Source organism: Amia ocellicauda, chromosome 6 (genome assembly GCF_036373705.1).
Source record: "Amia ocellicauda isolate fAmiCal2 chromosome 6, fAmiCal2.hap1, whole genome shotgun sequence".
Lineage (NCBI taxonomy): Eukaryota > Metazoa > Chordata > Actinopteri > Amiiformes > Amiidae > Amia > Amia ocellicauda.
The window spans coordinates 10280664-10300790 of NC_089855.1; the positions used below are offsets into that span (position 1 = coordinate 10280664).

A 20127-nucleotide genomic window follows, 5' to 3' on the forward strand; every position below is an offset into this window, starting at 1 on the left:
GCATTCCTAAGCTGTACAATAACATGTTCCTATATGGAAACAAACAAACAAACAAAGTTAAAAGCAAGATCCTTGTGTCCTCAATACACATAAACATACAGTGAGGGAAAAAAGTATTTGATCCCCTGCTGATTTTGCCCACTGACATAGAAATGATCAGTCTATAATTTTAATGGTAGGTGTATTTTAACAGTGAGAGACAGAATAACAACAAAAAAATCCAGAAAAAAACACATTTCAAAAAAGTTATAAATTGATTTGCATGTTAATGAGTTAAATAAGTATTTGACCCCTTCGACTTAGTACTTGGTGGCAAAACCCTTGTTGGCAATCACAGAGGTCAGACGTTTCTTGTAGTTGGCCACCAGGTTTGCACACATCTCAGGAGGGATTTTGTCCCACTCCTCTTTGCAGATCCTCTCCAAGTCATTAAGGTTTCGAGGCTGACGTTTGGCAACTCGAACCTTCAGCTCCCTCCACAGATTTTCTATGGGATTAAGGTCTGGAGACTGGCTAGGCCACTCCAGGACCTTAATGTGCTTCTTCTTGAGCCACTCCTTAGTTGCCTTGGCTGTGTGTTTTGGGTCATTGTCATGCTGGAATACCCATCCACGACCCATTTTCAATGCCCTGGCTGAGGGAAGGAGGTTCTCACCCAAGATTTGACAGTACATGGCCCCGTCCATCGTCCCTTTGATGCGGTGCAGTTGTCCTGTCCCCTTAGCAGAAAAACACCCCCAAAGCATAATGTTTCCACCTCCATGTTTGACGGTGGGGATGGTGTTCTTGTGGTCGTTCCTCCTCCTCCAAACACGGCGAGTTGAGTTGATGCCAAAGAGCTCGATTTTGGTCTCATCTGACCACAATCTGAATCATTCAGATGTTCATTGGCAAACTTCAGACGGGCCTGTACATGTGCTTTCTTGAGCAGGGGGACCTTGTGGGTGCTGCAGGATTTCAGTCCTTCACGGCGTAGTGTGTTACCAATTGTTTTCTTGGTGACTATGGTCCCAGCTGCCTTGAGATCATTAACAAGATCCTCCCGTGTAGTTCTGGGCTGATTCCTCACCGTTCTCATGATCATTGAAACTCCACGAGGTGAGATCTTGCATGGAGCCCCAGACCGAGGGAGACTGACAGTTATGTTGTGTTTCTTCCATTTGCGATTAATCGGACCAACTGTTGTCACCTTCTCACCAAGCTGCTTGGCGATGGTATAGTAGCCCATTCCAGCCTTGTGTAGGTCTACAATCTTGTCCCTGACATCCTTGGACAGCTCTTTGGTCTTGGCCATGGTGGAGAGTTTGGAATCTGATTGATTGATTGCTTCTGTGGACAGGTGTCTTTTATACAGGTAACGAGCTGAGATTAGGAGCACTCCCTTTAAGAGAGTGCTCCTAATCTCAGCTCGTTACCTGTATAAAAAACACCTGGGAGCCAGAAATCTTGCTGATTGATAGGGGATCAAATACTTATTTCCCTCATTAACATGCAAATCAATTTATAACTTTTTTGAAATGCGTTTTTCTGGATTGTTTTGTTGTTATTCTGTCTCTCACTGTTAAAATACACCTACCATTAAAATTATAGACTGATCATTTCATTTTCTGTATGCTGCTAGTGGATCTTTTTACAGTTTCCTTTTTAATTTCCCAACAAAAGCAACTATAGAGGAGGCCTTGAGAAAGAACATGTTTGAATGGGATTTTAAGAATCTTACAATTCAGCAAGTATTACATCAGAGAGTTGAAAGCAAATTACTAAAGCAGAGCTAAACCTTCCCATTTCTCAGGAAATGAAAAGTCTGAAACGTGCATGATAAGCTATTAATTTGAATTCTGGGTGGCACAGGGCTTATTGCTCTTCTGAGACAGGTGAGGAGAGAGCCAGTTCATACCCCTGCTGTGTAAAAGGTGGGGAAGGTGGATACTCACATCTTGGACACATCTGGATAACAGAGGATGGTTTTGTTTGCATCAGATAATTCCTTTGTCCTCTTGAAGTAGACAAGTTTTTATCTAATGAATGACCATATGAAGATCTAATTAGTGCTGACCATACGACTGTCATTTTCTTTTTACTTTCCTGTCAAAGCTCTGTGGATCACAAAGGTATATGCTCAGTGATATACCATCTGCAATGTTACCATTGTAAGCAATGTAAGCTGATAGGGAACTAACTTAATGCAATTGAAGGAAAATAGTGGCAGATGGATCATCAGATATATAAACAATTGAGCATCCCAGCATCCCTGCATATTTTGATTAATTATTTCTCTGACATTCTTCATTGCTATTGTGATCTGTTGGATGGATTTTAGTCCTGCAGGGTTTTTTGAAGCACATTTATTAGTTTCTGTCAACCTCTATGTGACTCAAAGACAAACAAACAAAAAACTTCTCTTTCAACTGACAACCCTGACCTTACACATATTTGCATACAGATTACTATAGTAGTGTGATGTCTATTTATTCCAATATTTGTGTTCTAAAAATCTGTAAAGTAACTGTTTCATTAAATGTTTCATTTTGCATTTGTATAAAGATAAAAATACATGAGTACTTGGTAAATATCATCACAAAAATTGAATTACATTATACTAGTGTCAACAATTGTTGTGAGCTGGACCATTTATCTTGCAGTGTTGAATAAAGTCTTGAATTCCTAGACGTGCCTCATAAAGAGACACAAACTTGCTGGCAGAAGTCATTTGAATCGTTTATTATTGTATAGATTCCTGTAGCCATAATTACATTCATGTTCTTGTAGTTTCCTTTTTGTACAGTTCTTTTAATATATAAAAATGTTAAAATGTGCATTGTAATTGGAATATATGATAGCATCACTTTTATGTAATGATTACAAAATATTATACACACAGTTAGGTCCATAAATATTTGGACAGTGACACACTTGTCATCATTTTGGCTCTGTACGCCACCACAATGGATTTGAAAGGAGACAACTAAGATGTGCTTTAAGTGTAGACTTTCATCTTTAATTTGAGGGTAGTTACATCCAAATTGGGTGAACTGTAGGAATTACACCCATTTTTTATGTGCCCCCCCAAATTGTAGGGGCTCAAAAGTATTTGGACAAACTAACATAACCATTAATTAAATTGTGAGTTTCAATACTTGGTCTGGAACCCATAGACATCACCAGATGCTGGGTTTCATCCCTGGTGATGCTCTGCCAGGCCTGTACTGCAGCTGTCTTTAGTTCTTGCTTGTTCTTGGGGTGTTTTGCCTTTTGTTAGTTTGTCCAAAAACTTTAGAGCCCCTAAAATTAGGGGGACCACATATAAAAATGGGTGTAATTTCTACACCGTTCACCCAATTTGGATATAACTACTCTCAAATTAAAGATGAAAGTCTACGGTTAAAGCACATCCTGATTGTTTCCTTTCGAATCCATTGTGGTGGTGTACAGAGCCAAAATGATGACAACTGTGTCACTGTCCAAATATTTATGGACCTAAATGTATATGAATAAGTTCTGTTACATGTACTAATTGACAAATATTGGGTTTGAATTGGTGTTTGTAGTACCAGGGTACTTGCAGGTGATGTATCAACTAGAATCATCTATACATTCTCAAATCTTTCACCTCTTATGACAATTGTTGTCAAGACTGAAGTGTCTGTGGTGCTCCTGATCCCAATTTTGCAGGAGGGAGTAGACCTTGGGATATTTCTATCCTTAAACCCATAATTTGCCACTTTCTGGATAAGCAAACAGCCGGATTATCAGGTTGGAGGTCTAAAAGAGGTACACACACTTGTAACTGACCTCAGTGTTGGATACATTAGCTCAAGAACCTTGTGTGGACACTAGAGGTAGACCACAGGTAGGCTAGTGTCAGCAAGAAGAACATTGTAAAGGTATGCATGCATGCAGAAGGATGAATTTGACAGCTTTGTTGGCTGTTGCCAGTTGCAAAATAAATGTAATCCATCATACTTGACAACATAGAGCATAGCTGGTTATGTTGAGTTTAGATTTGTGGGAATGACAGTGACCTACACTGCATGGCAATCATTGTGTAACCACGTTCCCAGAGAAGGCAAGTGACCAGTATTCTGTTATTTATGAGTCCCTGGATCGAAAATGAGTGTATTATCCAGTCACTGGTAAAATAAAAACCTTTTAAAATAACTACTAGTGCAATGCTTTTGGAATATAATTGATGAATATATTAATATGGTTGTTTGTCACAGTAAATAAAATGTATTAAGCAAGATAAAATAGTTGAGACAGTATAGCCTGCATAGGCATAAAGATATACCTAGATCTCCTCTCTTATTTTATGCGTTCCACTCCCTGTTTGACATTTACAACCCATTTCCCTTTTCCCCCACTTTACCACCTAGCAATATCGGTCAAGTCATTTCTGACATATCAACAGTACAGCTACAGCACTTAAAATATAACATTAAAAGCTAAAACATTAACTCTGTCGCAAATTTGAAATTTTAATCTATTGTCATTAGCTCTAAACTGCAGCATGCATCACTGATCTTGCTATGCTTCTTACTCTACAGGGTAAATCATCCCAAAAAATCCCATGTAATGTATTTAAATCAGTCCAGCGTGCATTTATCTTAAATGGATTTTTCTAGTTTTTACACCTTAGACACAGTCATGATCTGAAATAATTATAAAGGGTTAATATGGTATGTCTTTTGTGCAGCTACATTTGCAATTAGCTGTTATCTTGAGTTATTGTGTGGGAAAGGAAAATGTGCCTATGGCTGGCGCTAAACACAGCTGATGCCTTTATGAAGATAACAGTCTTTTCCAATGATTAATGATTGAAAGGGACATATTGCAGATTAAGTAATCTGCAAGAACAGATTTATGTATACCATTGTTATAGTTGCTTTTTTAAATACATGCTTGTTGAAGTAAGGTACATCTAAAGTTTTTTCAGAGGGCAAAATAAGCAAATATGTATATTACTTTTGATCTACCAGTATTTGAAAAGCTGTATTCAGCCACTCCAGCCCACACAGCGAGGAGGGTTAATGATAGATAATTAGACTCCAGATCATTGTCATATAGTCACACAATGACCAGTTTCACCTTGTGACTCCCCCTCACCAATGCAGGTACCTCGTCAGGTGGGGCAACTGTAATAACTGGTTTTATATGAGGTTTTAGATTTTCTAACTACAGAAAGGATCATCAGTTCTCAACCAAAGTGCAATAAGTGTCATTGCAGAATCCATCACATATTTAAGTATAACCAAATGCTTCTTTATCCCACAAAACCATAACTTGATCACTCTGAAGAAGTTAGGTCAAAGCGGGGCTAGAAACAAAACAGAATGACATGTTTGTGCTGTCGTACTCCACATATCATGATAGATTTCATTAATTGAAAGCAGATGTTTCTCCTCCACTTTAAAGCTGATTAGTTGATGACCCTGTTCAAGTAAATAATGAAGATTAATTTGGTAACAGCAGGTGTCTAGTAAAGGATTTTACATTTCCTCCTGTATAATTATGGGTTTCTTAGACAGCATATTTGTATTAATATATTAAGAAAACATTAAATTTCCCCTTAATTAACTCACAGGGCAACTCCCCTTTAGGGCAGATGCAAGCCTGCCCCAGATAATGTAGCCTTTTTAGGCCTGTGAAATGTGTGTTACCCTACTCTGCTCCATTTTACCAAGCCTGTTATCTAGCAGATGTTTGTGTCCAACATGACTTCCTGAAATGTGGGCTGAACTATACTCTCCACATCTGCAGCTGTGGACCCACTTCCAACTGATCCTGAGGTTTAAGACTCCTCTGGTGGATGGGTCACAAAGATCATCACAGAGTCAGTGCAAATTCATAACTTTTAGACTAGACCACACTTTTACACAATACTTCTCCCTATGAATACACCATGTAAGCTGGAGGGATTATAGCTCTGCTTAGTTTGGTTAGTCATTACAATAGGAGGCTAGGCACTTATGCACACAAAGAAACTGAAAGGTATACTTTTTTGTCTAGACATGCCACCTAACCATGACCTTTTGTTTTCTCAAGCAGCTACAGCTTCAATGCTTCAAATTGTACTTTTATTTTGCCTGTGGAGTTTGTGTTGTTCAGCACATCTTCAAATTGTAATCTTAGCAAAAAGTAGATGGCATTACATCTTTGCAAGCATGAGTAGTTTGTTTGTGTCATTGCCTTAAAACAAGTATCCAGATTTTGAAGCCCTGCAGATATATAATTAAAAAAAAAGTTTTAAAATGGTGTCACCATCGTACGTCCTGAGGCAAGGCAGAAGAAAAAAAAATGCAACGGGTTCAACAAAGCAAAAAGACATCCTCTGTAGTGTGACAGGATTCTCAGATTATGGTGCTACACAGTTCTGATTACACTTGTAATGCTTTAGGGTGGATTATATATATATATATATATATATATATATATATATATATATATATATATATATATATATATATATATATATATATATATATATATGTTTTATAATCAAGCAGATAAAGTGCTTTAATGTCAGTGGGACTCGGAGCATTCAGGGAAAGTTAAATCTAGTAAAGCTGCTTAAATTTCACTGCTGCTTAGGACAGATTTTTTTCTTCACTTTGATGTATGGTTAATGTTATTTGAATTGCTCAATAACACAGCGAGAGAATGGTTCTGAAGGGCTGTTCCCTGTTAAACCCCATGGGCCTCTTACTGTTAAATCATTGGACCAACAATTTAGCGATGCAATGTCTTCTCTGTTTCGAGGCTCTTCCTAAAGAGGGAGGAGTGATCTCACTGATTGTGATGATTTACCGTTCCCTATGGAGGGGTTCAGGAGCAGTACATGTGAAAGCTGGCTTATTCGGCACCAGGACTTGATCATGGCAACACATGCTACAGGCAGCTGATGTTCAAAATGCCCCTTTTTGTGTATTTTTGCTGCTTTAGAGGAAACCCATTACTTAAATAATGTTTGAGAAGTGAAACAAGGATAGGTTGCGTCACCCTTGCTGTTAAAATGAGGCTTAATAGAGACAGAGATAAAAATAAAGCAATACTCAAATGTTGTAAAAACTATCCATCTGTCCATCTGTGTGGCCCTCTTTAAAGAAAGAGATTAACTTACCTTGACTGACCTTTCTAGTCCTGTGGAAAAAACAACTGATTTACATTAAATCAAAGTCATATACTAAGTCTATACGTTCTCCAGCAAACTGTGTGTTTTGTGTTTTTTATTAAACCACTGAATTAGTGACTCACATCAGTGGTAGTATAGTGTGGCAGATTGTAGGAAATTAACTGCTTTGTTTATGACTTCATTTAGCAGACACAGTGACTTATTGAATTCACCCTGCTGCTTACCTTTTGTGTTTGGTAACATGAAATTAAATTATAGTCCAGTGTTACCAATACCTATGATATCACTGGCAATCCTTGTCTACCTGAGATGGCATCACCAGACATAAACTGTAATATCCCAACACCCCTCAAAATAAAACACAAGAAAAATAACTCTTGTTCTAGTTTCAAGCTTTGCTGCCCACGTCGAATCAATTTTATGCTGCTGCCCCTCTGACAAAGGGTCAGCTGGGTTTTCCTCACCGTAGAGTGTCAAGAATTAAACCTGGTCGTTCCTCTGTGAATTAAATAGGAGGCCATTGTTATCGAGTTTCATTGTTCAGTACATTGTGACACAGGTGCCAGCTTAAGTGATGTTTTCTCTGACAGATATGCTTTACACATGTGCTTTCAATACAGCCAGACCAAAAAGCAGATGCCTTACAGGTTTGCTTTAGTGACACTGTTTTATTTCATTATTTAATCAGAATACAGGAGCTTTTAAAATCGACCTTACAAAAAGGTTTGGCTCGTACACACCGAAGTAGTGCTATGCTGAAATATTTAATGTTGTTTAAAAGTGTATGAGCTAAGAGCAGACGATACAAATACCAATTGAATATGCTCTGTTTTCTAAGTGTAGTAATTGAATGTGCATTTGTATAGGTTAGTGATTATTTCAGTACTATTATATATATTTTTTTCCCCTTAGAATTAGTTGCAATACAGGAAAAAAAACTACATCTACCAAAATGTTTATCTCAAATCTTTTGCACTGACATTTAATTTGTTAATGCCGGGGTACTCTACTTGGTAATTACGAAATGTTTATTCTCACAAAGCGCTGCATGTCCACTTGTGTGCTGTTATGTTATGAATCTAAATGTGTAGTATGCATGTATTTTAAGGCAATGACAAGATAATCTGTTTACTGTCAGTGTGAGCAGGAGCTTGAAATGTTACCCAGTGATCCTATTCAGGATTTCTTTGTGCTGGGGGTGGGGTAGTGGTGGGGAGGGGGATAATCCCTATTCTTTATTATAGGATTAATCTGATCCATGAATATCAGTAAGTCTTACATCCGAATATTTCAATTTCATTACTCCGAGGGCTGCAACGGAAGATGGGGAGGGGTCGGCGGAGCGGTGGGGAGGGTAGTGATTGAGTAATCCATGTGCACTTGATGTTGATTTCAGTTTCTCAAGCTAATATTTCCAGGCAGGACACCCTGAACCAGCCTCCAATGTTGATTTGTGTTGCAGGCTGGGCTTTCCCATGATGCTCATCACCACCACCATCGGTATGTGCTACCTGCTGGCCACTCACGTCGGGCTGGGCTGGAACACCTAACTCGGAGAGAGAGGTCTCGAACCAAAGAAAGCGGCACGTGTGTGTTGTTTTCTCTCAGATACACTTGAACAGTCTCTGAATTGACGGAGACTGCTCCCTTGAGGAAATTAAGATGCAGCTCAGTTCAAAATGATGAACAGCCCAACGTTCGATAACATTCCAGGTTTACTGTACGGCGACAGAGAAAAGTAGAACAAAACACAAATCTCCATCTCTGAAGAGCTCCACAAGGGAATAAATAACAGTGTTGACCATGAAGTCTTACAGTACAGTCAACAGTACTATCAGGTGCTACTACAACCAATCTGTGTTGTGAGGGGAGGGGATTTATGCCTTGTGGGATTTGGGGATGTTTGTGGTTTCGATTTTCCAACCAAAACAAATATTTTGTGTAGCCATTTAAATTTGTTTAATTTTTGTTTTCAACTTTGAACTGAAATGCAACTTAAATGTTGAAACAATGGGTCTGAACTGCGGTATAAACTGTACTTGTGTGTAACAGGAAGTCAGGGTGAAATGAGATGAGCTGTGACCCCCTTTTATTGAAGGACTAATCACAACTACATTAAAACAAAACAAGCAAAACAAAAATGGATGTACCTTGCTGCTTTGTTTGTATTGTGTTTAATCACTGTATAAACATAGAACACTTGAAAAATATCTTCATAAGGTTGCAGAACCAGCACACTGTTCATCAGACACCTGCACATGCGGGAGAGAATGTGAACAATACAGGTATTAGCATGTGCTTTATTTTTGATACACAATCACTTTGGTATTTATTTTTTGCTCACTTTATACCTTATGCTCTTAAAGGTCTTATACCTTTTCCACAAAATTTTGCATACAATCATCTGTGTATCAGCCATCTTAAAAGACATAAGATTCTGGATCCTTCTGTAGCTCACATGCTGGAGAATGACACTGTAGATGTGTTATTCATATACGAATATAAATGTGTGAGACTGAGTGCGTGAGACTGGCTGGGATTATGAACTTGGTTATTAGTGCAGCCCTCATACCAGTGCAACACCTTTTTGAAGGAGGAGGTGACTTTGAGTCACAATCACCAATTGTCCGTGTAGGCAGCACGGTGGAGCTCGGATACAGTATGACTCATAATATGTTCACATTTCCAAATCAAATCCAGACTGGATCTGATCTTCACCATGATAAAATATACACCACAAAATAAAACCTTAAACCTTTTACATAGCTAATGCATTAATGATTAGTCTTGTGCAAAAGTGGCCATAAGAACCTCTCTTGTTTAATCAAGCGATCTGAATTGAGTCAGAGACAGGAACTGTGGTACAGATATCACTTTAAATATCAGATATTTCAATCAAATGTGATTTACATCAACATTTGGGCATCCCTTTAGTGGATATGTTAATAAATGAGTCTAGAGAAGCTTTGGATGGCAAATATGTCTTCTATTACACACTGCAAAACTAATTGAGTCTCCCACACGGTAAGTATGTTATACACCCAGATGGGAAATAACTACATTGTAACCCAACGGGGGCCCAATAGAAGGAATTATTTTAAAGCAATACACTTCAGTCAAGACTCTTCAGAGGCTTGTTTTGTGTGGACTGTTGACTCCCATCAATAATACTGATAAATCCCCTGTGCAGGACCTCTCTCTGACAATTGTAATCTCCTCGGAGTGATAGGACTCCCGATCCCAAATCACACCATCATGCTAGGCTGCTCAAGGATGTTCAGAATAGACTGGTGGCCAGTTAAAATCAGAATGACTTTTCTTTCATCGTTTTCACCACATCAGGCGTGCAGAAAGGCTCAGCCGAACTGACAGATGTTTCAAAACAGCTTCAGCATGCTTCAGCTGTCAATGTCCGATCAAAATACTAATGGGGCATTACTGCTTTCTGTGTATTTCCATTTTTTCATGTTTGGTTATAACACTTTGTTGTTTTGTCTGCATTTACACATGATTTAGAAGGTAAGATAAATGTTGCTGACTTTAGTTTTGGACATTTGTCTTTCCAACCAACAATTTTGTTTTTTTATATGAAATGCATATTTTTTTTGTATCAATATACTGTATATGGTGGCTCCAATGCACATAATCAGTTCTATTCACTTTCCTGTATTATATTCTTCTTTATTCCTGCAACAATGATAGACTGATTTGCTTCCTCGTTTGACCCTCACAATTTTAAACACTCATTTTGTTAATTCCATTCCCAGTTCAGGTTCTGATTTTCCTTGAAACATTGGCTCTTTATAAAAAACAGGCTTTCCTCCATTTCATAAAATCTTAAGCATATTCAAAGTCAATCTTTAATAAGTTGAACCTATAATCTAGTGGTATATATTTTAATGTAATTTGAGACTTTCAGCTTGGGCTTACCGATCTGTTATTAACAATGAATTCCTGAGAAGGACCCACGAGAAAATGCGAAGCACGACAGACAGAATAAATGTCTGAGGTATCAGCTTGAAGGAAAAATTGCTTTCAGAATTCAGTGAAGACTAGACTGAAAAAGTGTCAGTGGTGTAAGACAATAGAGCCGATTTTAAATAATCATTATACAATTCAAATAAATATGACTGTCATCACTTTAATCTACATAAAAGTAACATTTAAATTGCAGGAAAGATTATTATTTTTATAATTATTTTTATTATACTGTGCTGGTGGTGATCTTTTTGATATTTTTTTGTGCTGGAAGAAAAAAACCTTGGGTAGTCTTGGGTAAAACTTTTGATCATCGTTGCTGTTTAACACAGTATCCAGTAATTACACTACCCACTGTACACTGTGCATACATATTTTTGCATTGATCATAGAGAGTGATGCTTTATCGTTATATACAGACATATATTTTACCTTAACAAATATCACTGTTAATAGTTATATATTGTACAATAAGGATTTCTGCCTATTAAATTATATAAAGTGTATGTCTAATAGATTTAATAGTAATTAGTCCTCTGCCTAAATTAGCATATATACTTCAGTATGATGGTGCAATCGAAAAAAGTGAAAGGAGAGTCACAATTTTACATTCCCACGTCCTTGGAAACCCTAATACACATTCTGAACTGTGAATAGCCTGCAATGCCTCACAGTTAATGTTGTCCACATATTTTATTTTTTGTTTTACAACTGCCTGTTTCCTTCAAGTACAGCTTCAATCAATCCCAGTAATGGCTAGAAACATAGACAAGAATAGTCCTGATCCATACTGTTCTTTTGTGATCGTGTGCTTCAATTATACTTTTTATTTTTGACACATACTTATTTTCTGGTGTTCATTCAGCATTCTTTGGTGGTTGCCCTTGCCTTTCATGATATCCTTAATTACTTTTAAGCTACAGATAAAAAATAAATCTGCAAAATGTGTAATGGTTTCTGCTGTCAATTTGACGCACTCAGTGAATTGCTGCTTGGTATCCTGGTGACATTATTCTTTGTATTTTCTGTTTTCCATCACTTTTTTTACGTGGTCACAGTCTATTTGGGATCATGTTTATCATATTATGTAAACTTTCTGAGCATTGAAACCCTGATTCTTATTCTGTCATGCTGCAGGTAATTTTTCATAAAATGTAGTCTGGCAAACACTGGAAAGAGATGCATCCAAACACCTGAGGCAACAAATAGAATAAAACACGGTAATAACTGAGAACAGACGTTTAGTCAGTGAAGGGAATCTGTTTTTATTAGAAGCATGTAGTTCTATTTTACACGTTCTTGCCCGGCAATCTTCTCTTCTTGTCCTTTCCTGGAAGTAGAAACTAATAATATTAACTTCATTCTGATTGACTGGGTGGCGGGGAGGGACAATTAACTCCATTACTACAAAAACAAAATAATTACAGCAACAACAACAGCAAGAGAAACATAATCGTGTCTCCATGCATCTTTTACTTTCCCCCAGTTTTCAGATTTGTATTCTGTAAAATAATTTTACAAGATATAGAATTGTTATCTTTGAGAGAGGTTGGGTACATTCATTCCTTCTAACATTAAATGGTTCATTGCACCAGTAGACGTATAAATGTTATCCTAATGTTGGCTTCCGTTTGGCCTCTGTCTAGGTTTCCTACAAATTGCTTTAAACAATTTGAACAATGTGACACTATTATAGAAGGCTTGAGACTCTGGCACCTTACAATGAATTTTATTAATAACTAAGTCCTGCAATAGGGATTAAAATGACTGGAATACGGCCAAACCCCTTTGAAAGCAGCAGATGTTGCCTTTTGTGGCTGGAAGTGAAATTGAATAAATTAGATGTTTCTTAGAAAATGAATCCTTTGAAATTTGAAACGCTTAAAAAAAAAAAGTCCATACATATTTGCACCATCAATTTATACTTAAAATGCCAGTTTGGAAAGGCTTGCTGATGGTATGCTGCCATAGTGTGTCTATGTGGTCTACAATAGCAAGGGGGGGCACTGTATAAATTACCAGCGGAAAGAGATTATAGTAATCCTAATCATTAAAAAAAAAACACATTCTGAGAACTATTATGGTTAGGCGGGAATGCTATAGTTTCTGGATTTGTACGTTATTTTTGTTTTCATTATTATTTTTTATGAGGATTGAAATTCGTTAGCAAGACATTCCTTTAAAGAGATTCTTCCATTAATGTAACAGAAACTCTCTGCTTCAGCCATGGTCTTGGCTCCCAGTGTCTCCTCACCTGGGATACACCATGTGACACAAATGGGCCTCAGTGATGGCTCTGTGATTTAGAAGCAGAGAAAATCAAGGACTGCAACGTTACAATTGTTTCTGCTTCTGTAAAGTATAAAAAGAACCCCATGCTGAGCACTAATCTGAAATGGCGTTTGAATATGCACTCCCTTTTTAACCCCCAATTACTGTCTGTGCCACCAGGTCTGTCAGCACATGCCTGGCTGGGGAGTGGGAGATTGATGGGGGTTTATTTCCTGACTGCAGAGCCCTCCAGTGTAACAGTGCGCTACGGTTGAACTTCAAGCCATGCTTTGTGAAAAGGCTTTCTTTCTCTCTCTCTTTTATTTCCCAGTAAGTATAGGCTGCAACGTCAAGTGACTCATAGCATAGATTGAACGCACATTACAATGTCCGTACCATCTTATTTTTTAATTTAATTACTTATGATAATTACCTACATCCAACCGCAATCACAGAACCTTCTACAAATATCCTATTATACCACACGCAACATTTCCTCTCATGTTGAAAAAAGGGGCCTGAGACACAGTATACAGCAAACTGTTGCACATATATTGTTTGAAGTAGCATTTGCAGTATTTGTTGTATATAAATCTATATACTTTTCTATCAGCGTAGCAAAGCTTTCCGCTCCTGGATTGCCTGACAGTAATGTGTCGGAGCAGTGGCTCTGGCCCCGGTCAGTGTTGCTTATACCAGTAGAGCATTCACCTGCATTAAGTTTTTGTAATAAACGTGTTACTTCGTCATCAGTGTATTCTGAGAATTCATGAAACAACTTCACAACACACACAGCCGAGGGTAATGTATACACACAGAGAGCCACCGAGGGCCGCAGTGTGAGTTTGTTGGAAGGATGACAGCAGACAGTCTTGATTAATGATTTTTTTAATGTATTTTTGTTTGAAGGGGGAAATGATTTTTCCATATTTACATATTTACAAGGCCATAAAAACAAGGAGGCGTGAGAGACTGTCTTCAAAAAGGGATGTTCACTGCAGAGATGTCATTGCAGTCTGCGCTGTCTCCACCACACTCTTCACTTGAAGGCCACGTCCGGGATCTTCCCTTGAGCCTGAAGGGGAAGAGGGAGAGAGAGAGAGAGAGAGAGCAAGTGAGAGGAGGAGAGAGTGAGTGACAGAGTGAGAGTTTGAGAGAAAGAGAGGGAGAGTTTGCAAGAGGGAGAGTGAGAGAAAGAGAGAGAGACTAACCTGGAACTGGGTGAAGATCTGAGCTGCTTTGTTGAAATCCCACTCATTGTCCTGTAAACACCTGCAACACAAACACTACTGTTAACAAGACGCAACACACATCAACACACACACGATTGTACATATCAAAGTGGAGCAGCGGTCAGCAGTCAGTGTCTAGCAGTTCGCTGTCAGTGGTCCATGTCCCACTGCGGTCAGTGTCCAGCACTACGTACTTCTGTGACCACTCCAGTTTCATGCCGGACTGCAGGGAGAAGATGGACCGCATCTCCTGCTGCTCAGTGGTCAGCGTGGGCAAGGGGCTGCTGGGCGGCATGGGGCGTGCTGTAACGAATGCCCTTCTGAGCTTCTCCATTGTTGGGTTCCACACATAGAGATTGTCGCTCAAAACGCAGAGCCTGGGAGGGAGACAGAGCTCATCATTCACTATACAGTACACAGCCTGGAGAGAAGGATGGAGGGATGAGAGGCAGAGATGGAGAAATGAGAGGTGCTCCTACCCAGCGTTTACTGCAGGGACGGTGAGGAATGTGCGGGAGAACTGGTTCACCGAGCCGCAAGAGTCCTTGTCCACTGAGAGAGGGAGAGGAGAGGAGAGAGGGAGAGTTAGTACCAGTCACTGTAGAATAGAAGAGTCCTCCCATCTTCTCTCAGACTGTATTTGCTATACACTCCCAACCCCGCCCTACTCACCGTCTTTAAACACTCCCCTGACGGTGAACGACAGCATCGTGTTCTGGAAGAGAGAGTCAATCAATCAGCTGATCAATAGAGCAATCATTGAAACACTCCCTCTCTTGTACCCACACTGTGACACCCAGAGAGAGAGGGACACCTCTGTTTGAATTGGACACCCAGAGAAAGAGAAAGAGAAAGAGACAGACAGACACCCAGAGAGAGAGAGACGCAGACGCACGCGGGTCGGTGGTCACTCACAGTGTATGCGTTGACTTCCACCACGAAGGAGCTGGTGTCGTGCTGCGTCTTGGGCAGATCGTTCAGGAAGGCTGCCACGTCCTGGCGCGTGCGCCTACGCAGGTGGAGCCATGTGGCTGTAGCTGGAGGGGCAGGGGGGACAGTTTAGAGGGGCACGCACAGGAGTCCATCACACGACACACACAATACAATACTGTGTCTGCGTGAGTGTGTTTGTGTGTGTTTAGTGCCTGTGTGAGTGTGTGAATGTGTGTGTTTAGTGCCTGTGCTCTTTCTATCGAACTCACTGTGGTCTTTCAGCTCCCTGCTGTTGCAGCCATAGAAATCTCTGGGCCTGTACACAAGAGAAACGGAGAGAGAGGGGTCAGCGCTGTCACACATTGAACTGACTGACAGACACACGCACACACTCTTGTGGTACCTGGAGGTCAACGGGATGTTGAGGGCGAAGGATGCGCCGTCGTGGTATGCCTCGATGAGTGGCCGTCTGTCCCCTGAGTCGTACACTTTGTAGTAACTGACAGACAAGACAGACAGACAGACAGATGAACACACTGTAGTAGCAGACAGAGGGAGGACGTTAATAAAAAGACCGACACCAACAGTCACACAAACACGTTCTGACTAGACACTCACTCGTGCAGGAAGGGCAGAATCACGCGCTTGATCTCCTCCTCATCAGAGTGATTGGCCTGCATAGAGAGAGAGGGAGAGGGAGAGAGTGTGTTAGGCAGACCTGTTCTCACTCTGGGTCATCAGCTATAATCTTTATGGAGGAAGGAATGGAAAGTACCTTGGTGGCCGGGCGTGCGGCTGGTTTTTCAGCTTCAGTCGCTGTGGGCCTGGGGAGGACATGGCCATCCTGAAAGAGGGAGAGAGAGAGAGAGAGAGAGACAGGAGTGTGAGGGTGAGATTGCATTCGACTGTGTGAGCGTCAGAGTGTGATGCGTGAGAAAAGTGTATCTGTGACTCTTACCAGCCTGAGCAGTGTGGGGAACATCTCTCGGATGACGCTGTCAGACAGAGAAACAGGAGAACAGCGTGACTACACAACCACAGAGCGACACTCTCTCTCAGACACACACACACACACACACTCTCACAGCCGCTACACCTCCATTCCCTCAATCCATCCCTTCTCTCTCTCTCACCTGATGTAGGACAGCTGGTCTTTGAAGTGCGCACACAGGGGGTTGTGCTCCAGCCACAGCTCCTGCAGCTTGAAGCCCTTCACCTTGTCCAGTTCCCTCTCTGACTTCAGCTGGACATGGGGACAGACAGGAGGGGGGGAGGAGACAGTTGCAGTATATAATCAGTGGTCTGGTGTAGACAGGGGCAGCTTGGGGGGGACAGGGGCAGCTCTTACCATGTTGTGTGAGAGGTTAAGGATCTTCAGGTTGGGCGATTTGCTCACTAGGTCATAGATTTCGTCCAGCTTGTTCAGGCCATTATTGCTGAGGTCCAGAGAGACAAGCTGAGGGGGAGAGAGGGAGAAAGATCAATATCCCCCCATCCTTGTAAGAGGAGGTTTGCTGCTTCTCTTCTGAGTAAAGGACACAACCAAACCACCCCCCCCCCCCCACAGTGTCCCCAGTGCGGGCTGGTTGCTATGGCTTACCTCAGGGAAGATCTCTGCGATGATCTTGTTTATGTCCTGCATGCCGCCCATCTTGTTGAGGTTCACCACGATCTTCTGATCCTCTAGGTCTGAGAGAGGGGGGGGGGTGGGGGGGGTTAGAAGGGTGACTGTGAGGGTGACACAGTGTGTGAGAGTGAGACAGAGTCATAGCGTGTGTGTGTGCAGGGAGCACGTGTGTTCACCTGGGTCAGTGCCAATGCTCTTGAGGTCTAGAGCTTGCTGGGAGTCATAGAAGCGCTTAACCAGACATAGCTGGAGAGAGAGAGGAGAGAGAGAGAGAGAGAGAGAGAGAGAGAGAGAGAGAGACAGGGGCGTTAGTTCACCGCTGACTGTCTGTCTGTCTGTCTGTGTTCCTGTTGCATTCTATGTTATTCGTCCGCCTGTCCCTCTCACCTCCAAGTGGTCCAGGTCCTTGGGCTTTAGCTGGTTCACCACGCTGGAGGGTGGGGGGGCGGGGTTCATGGTGATGGAGACCTGTGGGGAGGTAGAGCAACAGAGCGGTCACACCCCTGAACTAATTAACCCTGAAGATTAACCCAGAAAACAGATACACAATCAGACACAGCTCTGCTCACCTTGTTCCCCTTAGTGTCGGTCAGGTTCTCCGACACTTTGACAAGCGCGTTGGCTGTGGCTTCACCCTCCACATAGAACATGACTTTGCTCCCCTTGTTGTGATACTGGAGAAAGAGAGAGAGAGAGCTCAGTGCACAGGGCCTCACACACACAACAGTTTAAAGCTGCCTTCTCAGTCACCCGGTGCACAGACGTCAGTTTCAGTCACCGTGATTGTCTTTCCTGTCCTGGGTCACAGATATGAAACAGGCAGAGAGAATGGGACGCACCTGTACAGGGGTGAAGGGCACTGTGCAGCCGCACTGCAGGGCAGAGATCAGCCACGTCCTCTCGTAAGTTTTTGCTTTCGGGATCTGGAGCCGGAGACAGCAACACAAGAGTGTAAACAGCAACACACACACACACACACACACACAGTGTCACCCACATAGCAACACAATAACTTACGCTGCTCTGCTCTACTCACCGTGATTTTGAACCAGCTCTTTTTGTCCTTTGTCTTGCCACTGCCTCCCTGCTTGCCCTTGTTCTTGTCAGTGGATTGGGCGGTGTCTCCGTTGCCCACCCTGGCCTTAGGCCGCACCGCCGCTGCATTGCCACCGCGGTTGTTGTGATCGTCACCATTCGGGCTCTGGGTGGTGCCGCCATCCTGGCAGCTGTTGTTCATAATTACATCTCCATCGTCATCATGCAGCCAGGTAGACACGGGCTCCCTTGCGCCCCCCAAGTGCCCCTGCTGGGCCCCGGCCTTCTTGCCCGTGGGGTCATTGTGCTCTGGAGGGAGAGAGAGACTGAGTCAGTATAATGTGTAATTAGGTGCTTTCATTATCTACCATATACAGTCCAGCAGGGTCTCCAGCCTGCCCTGGTCCTGGAGAGACACAGTACTGTACCGCAGGGTATGTAAACACACTTTACAAAAGTTCAGTAGTACAAATCAATACAAAATTAAACTGAAGCACTACCAAAGTGCACAAGCATAATCGATATAAAGTACAATTAGAGCAAAATATGCAACAACTTGCATACATACATCTAAACTCGCCATTTCTGTCAATGCGATGTCGGCCACACGGTTAGTATTCATGACTGGCTTACCAGGCGCTGCCACCCACACAGAGCCAAGGCACTGGAATAGTCCATTATTTTGACAGGGTGATTTTCATCAAAGTAACATGGTTGACGGAAGACTACGGACACCACTAAATCGTTTTTATTTTTTTGCCCCCCCGCCCCTAAATTATGAAATACATATTTAAAGAATAAAAGGACAAATGCAATCGGACATTACTGAAAAACAATCCAATACTCATTTTTTTAGTTTAACTGCTATTAGATGGAACATGCCAGGGAACGCGACAAAAAGCATCTTTTGAATTGTTTGAGCAACAACAGTGAATGATTTGATCTCAGTTGATAGTATGATACCTAAACACATCTAATAATATATTTAAAGTGTAGCTGATTCATTTAAACTCAGTTCATATTATATGGAAATATATCAGAGGGACGAAAAGGGCGCCCGCTTCCGAGAATGAGGTATTTATATATGAATTGAAGGATTATCTCATGCTATGTTTATTACGATCGTGTTTTTCGCGGCTGTGTTGTCAGTAATGATGTGAGAGGCGGTGTGTCGCTGTTGAAATGCAGTGTTTGTGTAAACGGTGTCATTTTAATGTAATTATTAGTATTTAATATAGGCTCTACAGCAGCCGCCTGCACCCACAGCCACTCCGCACAAATCGAGCGCCATCTTGTAAACCGCCGTACGGCACGGTTTCCCCCCAGACATGTGCTTTTTCACATTTGTCGACCACTAGGGTTGTGGGGACTGGGGGGCACACAAACAGTAGCGGACAAGAGCCGGGGGGTGGCGATGGAGAGCGGGGCTGATCGGGGCCGTCGTGCCCAGCCCATCCCAGCGCAGGGGCGGCGGGTCCGTGGGCGTCGTGTTTCTTGTGGGACACTTGACTTTGGGAAGTTTTTTTCGACGCTTTTACCGTCTCTCTTGTGTCTTTGTTGGACTGGACCCCCTATCCCTCACAAATCAGTATTACAGAGCTCAAAACAGAGAGAGAAAGAGCGATATTTCGAAAAATAACTCACGCTGGTCTCGCCACTGCAGCTTACTGTCTTTGTTGGTCCGACAGAACATTTTGTCGCTTTCAATAATCTTTATTGCGATCTCTGTCTCTTAGTATGAGAGTAGTAAAGGTATACTGTGTCTCTTAGTATGAGAGTAGTAAGGGCATACTGTGTCTCTTAGTATGAGAGTAGTAAGGGTATACTGTGTCTCTTTCTTCAGTCGGAGTCGGTCTGAGGTTTCTAAGTTACAAGGCACAACACCAAACATTCCATCTTCCTTTATTGTGACGCAACGCGGC

The 20127-nt window shown here is 41.5% G+C and overlaps 2 protein-coding genes across 2 annotated transcripts in view; one reads left to right on the forward strand and one right to left on the reverse strand.

Moving 5' to 3' along the window:
• The window catches only part of oca2 (oculocutaneous albinism II), a 116015-nt gene extending 106722 nt beyond the window's left edge, over window positions 1-9293 (forward strand). Inside the window, exon 24 of the mRNA XM_066706090.1 lies at window positions 8592-9293. Coding sequence (XP_066562187.1) covers window positions 8592-8679 — 88 coding nt within the window. The 3' untranslated portion in view covers window positions 8680-9293. The remainder of the gene's footprint in view (window positions 1-8591) is intronic.
• Window positions 9294-14355: 5062 nt separating this feature from the next.
• On the reverse strand, window positions 14356-19898 carry LOC136751749 (nuclear RNA export factor 1-like). Its single transcript, XM_066707543.1, has 20 exons — window positions 19850-19898; window positions 18207-18514; window positions 18010-18093; window positions 17740-17844; window positions 17558-17638; window positions 17347-17416; window positions 17144-17232; window positions 16892-16999; window positions 16677-16786; window positions 16502-16538; window positions 16319-16387; window positions 16162-16217; window positions 15947-16042; window positions 15813-15859; window positions 15526-15647; window positions 15283-15325; window positions 15090-15162; window positions 14805-14987; window positions 14590-14650; window positions 14356-14453 (listed from the first exon to the last, which is right to left on the reverse strand). Exons 1-20 carry the CDS (start codon window positions 19896-19898, stop codon window positions 14418-14420), a joined length of 1827 nt encoding a protein of 608 aa, XP_066563640.1. The 3' UTR covers window positions 14356-14417.
• Between the last annotated feature and the right edge of the window lie 229 nt (window positions 19899-20127).

What these genes read in the sequence shown, in the direction of transcription:
- LOC136751749 (XM_066707543.1), bottom strand. Translation starts at nt 19,898, where the DNA reads ATGTTCTGTCGGACCAACAAAGACAGTAAGCTGCAGTGGCGAGACCAG. An exon ending in GAGCATTGGCACTGACCCAG is followed by an intron (nt 17,233 to 17,346) that starts GTGAACACACGT and finishes CCCCTCTCTCAG; the next exon opens with ACCTAGAGGATCAGAAGATC. An exon ending in TTAACCTCTCACACAACATG is followed by an intron (nt 16,787 to 16,891) that starts GTAAGAGCTGCC and finishes CCCCATGTCCAG; the next exon opens with CTGAAGTCAGAGAGGGAACT.